The sequence below is a fragment of the Macrobrachium rosenbergii genome, chromosome 54 (assembly GCF_040412425.1).
Source record: "Macrobrachium rosenbergii isolate ZJJX-2024 chromosome 54, ASM4041242v1, whole genome shotgun sequence".
In the NCBI taxonomy this organism is placed as follows: domain Eukaryota; kingdom Metazoa; phylum Arthropoda; class Malacostraca; order Decapoda; family Palaemonidae; genus Macrobrachium; species Macrobrachium rosenbergii.
Window position 1 is genome coordinate 19492173 of NC_089794.1, and position 10430 is coordinate 19502602.

At 41.3% G+C, this 10430-nt stretch overlaps 1 protein-coding gene and 1 long non-coding RNA gene across 3 annotated transcripts in view; one reads left to right on the forward strand and one right to left on the reverse strand.

Annotated features, from left to right (window-relative positions):
* The window catches only part of LOC136834834 (uncharacterized), a 122001-nt gene that overhangs the window by 6424 nt on the left and 105147 nt on the right, over positions 1-10430 (forward strand). The gene's annotated exons all lie outside the window — the stretch shown is intronic.
* Positions 1-10430, reverse strand: part of LOC136834833 (ATP-binding cassette sub-family C member 9-like) — a 101358-nt gene that overhangs the window by 4582 nt on the left and 86346 nt on the right. For both annotated transcript variants that reach the window (XM_067097610.1, XM_067097609.1), the window contains 8 exons: positions 9219-9382; positions 8619-8798; positions 7559-7827; positions 7148-7323; positions 6745-6966; positions 6210-6367; positions 1145-1340; positions 197-446 (listed from right to left, as the gene is read on the reverse strand). In XM_067097610.1, coding sequence (XP_066953711.1) covers positions 197-446; positions 1145-1340; positions 6210-6367; positions 6745-6966; positions 7148-7323; positions 7559-7827; positions 8619-8798; positions 9219-9382 — 1615 coding nt within the window. The remainder of the gene's footprint in view (positions 1-196; positions 447-1144; positions 1341-6209; positions 6368-6744; positions 6967-7147; positions 7324-7558; positions 7828-8618; positions 8799-9218; positions 9383-10430) is intronic.

A 10430-nucleotide genomic window follows, 5' to 3' on the forward strand; every position in this document is an offset into this window, starting at 1 on the left:
CACGTCATCCACCTGACCATGAGCTTATGGTCAGGCAGGTAATGTGACCTTGTACTGATACTCTGGATGTTGGTTTGATTCCTGCCACAGATGTGAGAATTACTTTATATGCTTCCATTTGGATCTCAGGCTTTGTAGTGACAAGTGTATCCAAAATGTGTGAAGAAATCGAGCGCACGCTAATTATAGTCCTTACATCGATGGCGACGCTTAGTGTAAGGACTCTCCTCCGTCCCGAGGGTTGTATACTGGTGAACTCTCTCGACAGCATTGAGGCACATTTCTGTGTCCGCCAGGAACCTCACAACCCAATTCAGGTAGACAGGCACCAGAAGCGTGTAGCTAATTGCTAACCCCACTTTGGCAGGGCTCAGGTCCCCAAAGACAGTCGACCACAAGAGTGACGCCAGCGTGGCCAAGAAGACAATGATGCCGCCGATGTAATCCTGCAGAAGGAGAAATGAGATTGAAGAAGGTGTGTTTGTTTTCCTGTCTATGTAAAAAGATTATACTAAAAGTCTGTAATGGATTCTTATAAAATTTTATGGAGGAGTTTACTATGAGTTAACGAAGCCTTTGTTAAAGTTTGAGATAGATCCAGACCAGGGGCATTCTGCTTTATGCTTTAATAGCATATTGTTTACCTGCAGTGATGTATTATCTTGGTACTACATAATTGTTAAGAATTTTCCTCAAGTAAACTTGCAAGGATGAGAATGTTCTTTACTTCTTTATGACAGCAGACCTGAAGGCATTCTGTATTAATGACAGTAGACCTGAAGGCATTCTGTATTAATGACAGCAGACCTGAAGGCATTCAATATTAATGACAGTAGATCTGAAGGCATTCTGTATTAATGACAGTAGACCTGAAGGCATTCTGTAATAATGACAATAGACCTGGAGGCATTCTGTATTAATGACAATAGACCTGAAGACATTCTGTGTTAATGACAGTAGACCTTAGGGCATTCTGTATTATGCTTTAATAAACTCTTATTAACTGCAATGGCGTAATACAGTATCTTGGTATTTCATAGTTATCAAGTATTTTCCCCAAGTAAGCCTCCGAGGATGAGACTGTTCTTTACCTCTTCATGACAGGAGAGGAGGAACAAATGATAACAACGACAGGTACACTCACCAGGCTGATACCAAGCCACCTGTTTCCAGCATGCAGCAATGTGAAGGCTAGGACGTGGGTGTCGAGTCGATGCAGGAAAACGTCGGCAAATCTCTGTTGGTCGCCATACGCTCGAATGACAGTTGCTCCACAGACACTCTCGCTCAGGTGGCTGTACAGGGGCGACCTGGAAAGGCTCTCCAGTCGTTTTAACTCTCTGGAAATAAATGAATAAAGAAATATAAGTAAATAATCAAGGAAAAGCGTTTCCCGTAGTTTGAAGAAATTTGAAAGATAATTTACCCAGCTGGATGTATGAATATTTAACACCTTCAGTAGTGTCGGAGTGTCCTTCTTCAACTCTGGACACCTGCTCAAAACTAGTTTTTTGAGTCTGTGTTCAGCCCTGGAAGAAAGGACCTTTTTCAACTATGGACACACGCTCAAAACTAGTTTTTGGGTCTGTGTTCAGTCTTGGAAGAAAGGACCTTTTTCAACTTTGGACACACGCTCAAAACTAGTTTTTGGGTCTGTGTTCAGTCTTGGAAGAAAGGACCTTTTTCAACTTTGGACACACGCTCAAAACTAGTTTTTGGGTCTGTGTTCAGTCTTGGAAGAAAGGACCTTTTTCAACTTTGGACACACGCTCAAAACTAGTTTATGGGTCTGTGTTCAGTCTTGGAAGGTCTGTGTTCAGTCTTGGAAGAAAGGACCTTTTTCAACTTTGGACACACGCTCAAAACTAGTTTTTGGGTCTGTGTTCAGTCTTGGAAGAAAGGACCTTTTTCAACTTTGGACACACGCTCAAAACTAGTTTTTGGGTCTGTGTTCAGTCTTGGAAGAAAGGACCTTTTTCAACTTTGGACACACGCTCAAATCTAGTTTTTGGGTCTGTGTTCAGTCTTGGAAGAAAGGACCTTTTTCAACTTTGGACACACGCTCAAAACTAGTTTTTGGGTCTGTGTTCAGTCTTGGAAGAAAGGACCTTTTTCAACTTTGGACACACGCTCAAAACTAGTTTTGGGTCTGTGTTCAGTCTTGGAAGAAAGGACCTTTTTCAACTTTGGACACACGCTCAAAACTAGTTTTTGGGTCTGTGTTCAGTCTTGGAAGAAAGGACCTTTTTCAACTTTGGACACACGCTCAAAACTAGTTTTTGGGTCTGTGTTCAGTCTTGGAAGAAAGGACCTTTTTCAACTTTGGACACACGCTCAAAACTAGTTTTTTGGGTCTGTGTTCAGTCTTGGAAGAAAGGACCTTTTTCAACTTTGGACACACGCTCAAATCTAGTTTTTGGGTCTGTGTTCAGTCTTGGAAGAAAGGACCTTTTTCAACTTTGGACACATGCTCAAAACTAGTTTTTGGGTCTGTGTTCAGTCTTGGAAGAAAGGACCTTTTTCAACTTTGGACACACGCTCAAAACTAGTTTTGGGTCTGTGTTCAGTCTTGGAAGAAAGGACCTTTTTCAACTTTGGACACACGCTCAAAACTAGTTTTTGGGTCTGTGTTCAGTCTTGGAAGAAAAGGACCTTTTTCAACTTTGGACACACGCTCAAAACTAGTTTTGGGTCTGTGTTCAGTCTTGGAAGAAAGGACCTTTTTCAACTTTGGACACACGCTCAAAACTAGTTTTTGGGTCTGTGTTCAGTCTTGGAAGAAAGGACCTTTTTCAACTTTGGACACACGCTCAAAACTAGTTTTTGGGTCTGTGTTCAGCCCTGGAAGAAAGGACCTTTTTCAACTTTGGACACACGCTCAAAACTAGTTTTTGGGTCTGTGTTCAGTCTTGGAAGAAAGGACCTTTTTCAACTTTGGACACACGCTCAAAACTAGTTTTTGGGTCTGTGTTCAGTCTTGGAAGAAAGGACCTTTTTCAACTTTAGACACACGCTCAAAACTAGTTTTGGGTCTGTGTTCAGTCTTGGAAGAAAGGACCTTTTTCAACTTTGGACACACGCTCAAAACTAGTTTTTGGGTCTGTGTTCAGTCTTGGAAGAAAGGACCTTTTTCAACTTTGGACACACGCTCAAAACTAGTTTTTGGGTCTGTGTTCAGTCTTGGAAGAAAGGACCTTTTTCAACTTTGGACACACGCTCAAAACTAGTTTTTGGGTCTGTGTTCAGTCTTGGAAGAAAGGACCTTTTTCAACTTTGGACACACGCTCAAAACTAGTTTTTGGGTCTGTGTTCAGTCTTGGAAGAAAGGACCTTTTTCAACTTTGGACACACGCTCAAAACTAGTTTTTGGGTCTGTGTTCAGTCTTGGAAGAAAGGACCTTTTTCAACTTTGGACACACGCTCAAAACTAGTTTTTGGGTCTGTGTTCAGTCTTGGAAAAGAAAGGACCTTTTTCAACTTTGGACACACGCTCAAAACTAGTTTTGGGTCTGTGTTCAGTCTTGGAAGAAAGGACCTTTTTCAACTTTGGACACACGCTCAAAACTAGTTTTTTTGGGTCTGTGTTCAGTCTTGGAAGAAAGGACCTTTTTCAACTTTGGACACACGCTCAAAACTAGTTTTGGGTCTGTGTTCAGCCCTGGAAGAAAGGACCTTTTTCAACTTTGGACACACGCTCAAAACTAGTTTTTGGGTCTGTGTTCAGTCTTGGAAGAAAGGACCTTTTTCAACTTTGGACACACGCTCAAAACTAGTTTTGGGTCTGTGTTCAGTCTTGGAAGAAAGGACCTTTTTCAACTTTGGACACACGCTCAAAACTAGTTTTTGGGTCTGTGTTCAGTCTTGGAAGAAAGGACCTTTTTCAACTTTGGACACACGCTCAAAACTAGTTTTTGGGTCTGTGTTCAGCCCTGGAAGAAAGGACCTTTTTCAACTTTGGACACACGCTCAAAACTAGTTTTTGGGTCTGTGTTCAGTCTTGGAAGAAAGGACCTTTTTCAACTTTGGACACACGCTCAAAACTAGTTTTTGGGTCTGTGTTCAGTCTTGGAAGAAAGGACCTTTTTCAACTTTGGACACACGCTCAAAACTAGTTTTTGGGTCTGTGTTCAGTCTTGGAAGAAAGGACCTTTTTCAACTTTGGACACACGCTCAAAACTAGTTTTTGGGTCTGTGTTCAGTCTTGGAAGAAAGGACCTTTTTCAACTTTGGACACACGCTCAAAACTAGTTTTGGGTCTGTGTTCAGTCTTGGAAGAAAGGACCTTTTTCAACTTTGGACACACGCTCAAAACTAGTTTTTGGGTCTGTGTTCAGTCTTGGAAGAAAGGACCTTTTTCAACTTTGGACACACGCTCAAAACTAGTTTTTGGGTCTGTGTTCAGCCCTGGAAGAAAGGACCTTTTTCAACTTTGGACACACGCTCAAAACTAGTTTTGGGTCTGTGTTCAGTCTTGGAAGAAAGGACCTTTTTCAACTTTGGACACACGCTCAAAACTAGTTTTTGGGTCTGTGTTCAGTCTTGGAAGAAAGGACCTTTTTCAACTTTGGACACACGCTCAAAACTAGTTTTTGGGTCTGTGTTCAGTCTTGGAAGAAAGGACCTTTTTCAACTTTGGACACACGCTCAAAACTAGTTTTTGGGTCTGTGTTCAGTCTTGGAAGAAAGGACCTTTTTCAACTTTGGACACACGCTCAAAACTAGTTTTTGGGTCTGTGTTCAGCCCTGGAAGAAAGGACCTTTTTCAACTTTGGACACACGCTCAAAACTAGTTTTGGGTCTGTGTTCAGCCCTGGAAGAAAGGACCTTTTTCAACTTTGGACACACGCTCAAAACTAGTTTTTGGGTCTGTGTTCAGTCTTGGAAGAAAGGACCTTTTTCAACTTTGGACACACGCTCAAATCTAGTTTTTGGGTCTGTGTTCAGTCTTGGAAGAAAGGACCTTTTTCAACTTTGGACACACGCTCAAAACTAGTTTTTGGGTCTGTGTTCAGTCTTGGAAGAAAGGACCTTTTTCAACTTTGGACACACGCTCAAAACTAGTTTTTGGGTCTGTGTTCAGTCTTGGAAGAAAGGACCTTTTTCAACTTTGGACACACGCTCAAAACTAGTTTTTGGGTCTGTGTTCAGCCCTGGAAGAAAGGACCTTTTTCAACTTTGGACACACGCTCAAAACTAGTTTTTGGGTCTGTGTTCAGCCCTGGAAGAAAGGACCTTTTTCAACTTTGGACACACGCTCAAAACTAGTTTTTGGGTCTGTGTTCAGTCTTGGAAGAAAGGACCTTTTCAACTTTTGGACACACGCTCAAATCTAGTTTTTGGGTCTGTGTTCAGTCTTGGAAGAAAGGACCTTTTTCAACTTTGGACACACGCTCAAAACTAGTTTTTGGGTCTGTGTTCAGTCTTGGAAGAAAGGACCTTTTTCAACTTTGGACACACGCTCAAAACTAGTTTTTGGGTCTGTGTTCAGTCTTGGAAGAAAGGACCTTTTTCAACTTTGGACACACGCTCAAAACTAGTTTTTGGGTCTGTGTTCAGCCCTGGAAGAAAGGACCTTTTTCAACTTTGGACACACGCTCAAAACTAGTTTTTGGGTCTGTGTTCAGCCCTGGAAGAAAGGACCTTTTTCAACTTTGGACACACGCTCAAAACTAGTTTTTGGGTCTGTGTTCAGTCTTGGAAGAAAGGACCTTTTTCAACTTTGGACACACGCTCAAATCTAGTTTTGGGTCTGTGTTCAGTCTTGGAAGAAAGGACCTTTTTCAACTTTGGACACACGCTCAAAACTAGTTTTTGGGTCTGTGTTCAGTCTTGGAAGAAAGGACCTTTTTAACTTTGGACACACGCTCAAAACTAGTTTTTGGGTCTGTGTTCAGTCTTGGAAGAAAGGACCTTTTTCAACTTTGGACACACGCTCAAAACTAGTTTTTGGGTCTGTGTTTAGTCTTGGAAGAAAGGACCTTTTTCAACTTTGGACACACGCTCAAAACTAGTATTTGGGTCTGTGTTCAGTCTTGGAAGAAAGGACCTTTTTCAACTTTGGACACACGCTCAAAACTAGTTTTTGGGTCTGTGTTCAGTCTTGGAAGAAAGGACCTTTTTCAACTTTGGACACCTGCTCAAAACAATTTGGGTCAGTGTTCATTCCTGGAATAAAGGACCAGAGAAAGCAATCTCCAGCCGTAACTTACCTGGAAGAGCACCGGAAGAACTTCTGAATGAAATAGTAAATGAAGCATATGGGAACAGCTACAACCAAGAAAATGGGGGTGATGATGGCGTTGACAACGACAGCCGATGTGACCAGCAGCACGAAGAACAGGAGGTGCGTCACAGATCTCGCTAATTCCTGTCAGTAATAGAAGGGAGAGAAATTACTGGAACTTGTCGGTCCCAAGATCTGGTAAATAAGTTGGGTCGAGCTCGGTCTCAGTATCGCTGTTGTGTAAAGATGACAAATGTGTAAGGACATTGAGCTACAGTGAAGCTACAGGTCGATTCAGATATTAAAAAAGATAACTGATTAAAAGGTCTTGAAAATAAATCATCTGTATTCTGTATTCAAGTGTTTCTTAAGGAAAAGTGCAGGGCATCATAACAATTTGCCAGTAATAGAGCATTAGCATAAGTTTATCAACACATCATGTTAAAAACCTGATAATATCCACTCTGACTCATAAAACCAACAAAACACCTTCGTATACATCCTCAAACAAACTGTCGTACTTTGTCAATCATGGCAGTGTCAGTGGTGAAGCGGTTCATGATGCGCCCAGCGGGGGTCACGTCGAAGAATCTGACGGAGCAGGAGACTATGTTCATCAGCATATCCTGATGGATCTTCTTCCTCCCATTCCCTGCTGCAACTTGGCCCAGGAGGTTCGTGGAGAGCGAAAGGAAGATACTCAGTACAGAGAGGATCGCGTAGGTGGGATAGTGGTCGTGCATCTGGAATTATAATAATTCAGTGTGCTAAAATTCACATGGAACGAGACTAGGTGGATATCAGCCTGGGAAGCAAGCTCAATTAACCTGAAAAGCAAGCTTCAGGAAACGTGTCCACGAAGGGAGAACATAGAATAACATGTAACAAGAGAGAAGTATGTATGTGTGTGTATGTAGTACTTACTGTCTCCTTAACAAATACATCATAAAGCTCTGAAATATTCTGAGTTATCTCCACTCGAGGAGTTTGCCGTCCCAGGAAAGACTGAGGCTCTTTCCAGTTGTCTTGATGTGTTGCATTCCAGGCATTAGCTTTTCCTGACCATTTTTCCAGCCAAAAGTCTAAGCCCACTGATACTCCTGGAATAAGAAGTGAATTAGACCTATAATTACTATTTTAAAGTTTTGACAAAGACCAAACAACTAATTAAGCCTGAAAAGTATGTTACTGCTTTTGTTAATTGCCATAGTATTATAAGAAGACTGTACTGCACCATTAGATTATCGTATTTATTAATTTGTCTTACTTAAAAGTGTTTCATTTATAAGTTGTGTAATCGGTTATATACAGACATACAGATATAAAAAAGCACACCTTGTCCAGCAAATGCACAAATCAGGTAACTCAAACATAGGCCTAAGCCGCAAGCTCTCATGTAGACCACATAATTCCATTTGGAAATTTTTCCTCTCTCCCTCTCCTCCTCGGAGACAAGCTTTCCATTCTCCACGTCATCTGCTAAGGGGACCTCTTCTTCAAGCTCTAGGTCCTCCTCAAGGTCGTCCTCGCCTATACTATTGGAAGTAAGGATGCGACCGAGATGCCACTTGTCTGAGCCAGAAGTGCTGGGTTTCTTGTTCGACCTAGGAAGAAGAAGAGTGTTTGTTTGTCAGCTGTGTATATTCATTGAAAATAAGTCAAACTAGTGACAGAAGTTGTGGAAAATAACACATGGGAAAACCATCAGAAGTGCTGGGCATCTTATTTGACCTGAGGAGAAAAAGAGTGCTGGAATACCATCAGTTCGCATTTGAAGGAGGAGATCACGCCAGTGACGAGAAATAAGGAAAGTGACTTGTGGAAAGACAACTAGAAGTGGTGTTCTAATGTGGTCTGTAAGCTTACTTTAATGTGTAAAGACCAAACTGGCGATTAAGACTACAAAGTAATACCTGGAAAGACCGCCAGAAGTGCTGAGCTCCCTGTTCAGTCTGGGAAGAAGAAGAGTGTTAGAGTGCCGTCTGTTTCTTTATATATATAAGAAAAAGCCAATCTAGCGATAAAAGAGGCAAAATAATACCTGGAAAGATCACCAGATGAGTTGGGCGTCTTGTTCGATCTGAGAGAAGAAAATGGTAGACTATCTGTTAGCCTACGTTTATAAGAAAAGACCAGAAAGGGGATAAGGGATACAAAATAACTTCTGGAAAAGTAATCATTATCTGGAGAAATGTGTGATCAGTTATGAGCATTTATTGAAGATAAACTAACATTGCCTACATGAAAACTGCAGAATGTCTCTCATTCATTTCCAGTGACCATATCCAACAAGTGATTATTTTACATGTATTTTTGTGGAAGTACCAACATATTCACTCCTGTGCTATTGGTAGCACTCTGTGCTTTTATGAGCTGATCATACTACATATTTTACCTTATGGAGGCACTGGAGAAGAGCCTCTGCAGCATGTTGCCATGGGGAACTACAGCTGGGGACGACCTCATTCTCTGTAGAGGCCTGGGCTGGGGAGGGAGACTTTTGGCATGTCTTGGAAGACACTTCTGGGGTGGCTGAGATCCTTTGCGGCCCAGGGCTGGAGCGCTCGATTTTATTCTGTGGAGACAGAATAAGGAGGAAAAGTGAGTGGAGGAGTACAATAAGCAAGAGGAGAGAGGGAGAGAGAGGTGTTGGGAGGTAGATAACAGACCAAGAATTTCAGGAAAAAAATTAAGGGGTCAGTAGAAAAAAACTAAAGTTGCCATAACAGGAAATCCTAAAACAACAAGTCAAATAACTCATGAGCGCTCAAGAATTTACACCCAAAATCTTCCACTGTGTTTGAAAGCATTCACAATTTTGCAAAACAATGAAGAGACATTAGAATAAGAAAATAAATTCTGATGAACACTCCATGATTAAATGAAGACCAGATGTAAGACACATTCAAGAATAACATGGAATACTTGTATTGGACAAATTCTTGCAAAATCACAAAGAAAACTGGAAAACGGGAATTACCAGTGGATGACCTACCTGAAGAGAGGCTTCTTTTCCATCATGGAAGCGTGCCTGGGGAGAGGAGGTGTAAGGGCAGGCAGATACTCACATTCATCACCTGGGAGCAGGGCGTTGTGACTGACATGTCGGTTGATGCTGTAGTGTCTCACAGGGCTCTCCCAGTAGTGAGGCTCCTTGCTCTGCAGAATCAGAGTTGGGTTAGATCATCCTAAATTTGGTTAGGTTGCTATGTTTTAAATGGACTTTGTAATATTAGAGGTCATTTGTTTGTAGACCAAAAGTGTTTCCAGTCAGGTGAGATCTGGGTAAAATCTGCATTGGTCTTTATTTAGCTATCAGCTTCCTACTTTACTGAAAGCAAGAGGATTATATTAAATTAGGTTTGTTTATGCTAGGTTAGGTTGCACTGTCTTAAGGAGATTTTCCAGCTGCTGCAGGGCACCTTCCTTTGTACCTTCATTGGGTTCTGCTAAGTTATATAACGTTAAAATGCCTTACTGGAATTTTCTTAGCCATGGGATTTCTTGCTCCGCAGAAATAAGTTGTATAGGCTTTGTCAAGTCAGATTTGGTTAGGTTACGTAAAACTTCTATGTTTCAAAAGGCTTTTTCAAAAGAACAGCTTTGTTCTGCAGACAAAGTGAGATTGGTCAATCAATATCAGATCAGGCAGCAAAGCCTAGATGAGCATTCCAAATAATCGGATTGAGTATACTAAAGAAAGGAAATGTTGTTAGGCCAGCTAAGGTTAATTTTCAGTATCCGAAATGGTCCTTTCTACTGAATGATGCCACTGAATTCTTCTTTTACATAAAGGAAGAGATCCTATGTTTGTCATTAGAGAAATGTAGCCAGGATAACACGACATCCTGAGTGCAATGTAAGGAACACGTCTGTATCAGCAACAATTTAACAGTTCTTTGTTATCCATCAGCAGCTAGGGCAGTGGTTCTCAGCCTAGGGGGCGTCAGCAATTTCTAGGGGAGGCGCGAAGCCTAGGGAAAATGTAAAAATTCTAGAATTATATTCATTATTTTCTTAACAAGAGTGAGGAACTAATATCCAGAAGTTTATAAAAAAAATGAAAAAGTATCGCCTTTTAACGTTAGTTTCCTATAGTCTACCACTCTAGTTAGACTCGCTAGGCTTACCATTATTTTGTAATTATTTACCTCCCTCCCTGTCCCTCGAAACTCCTCTTTCTCTTTTTTTTTATTTTCCTTCTGAT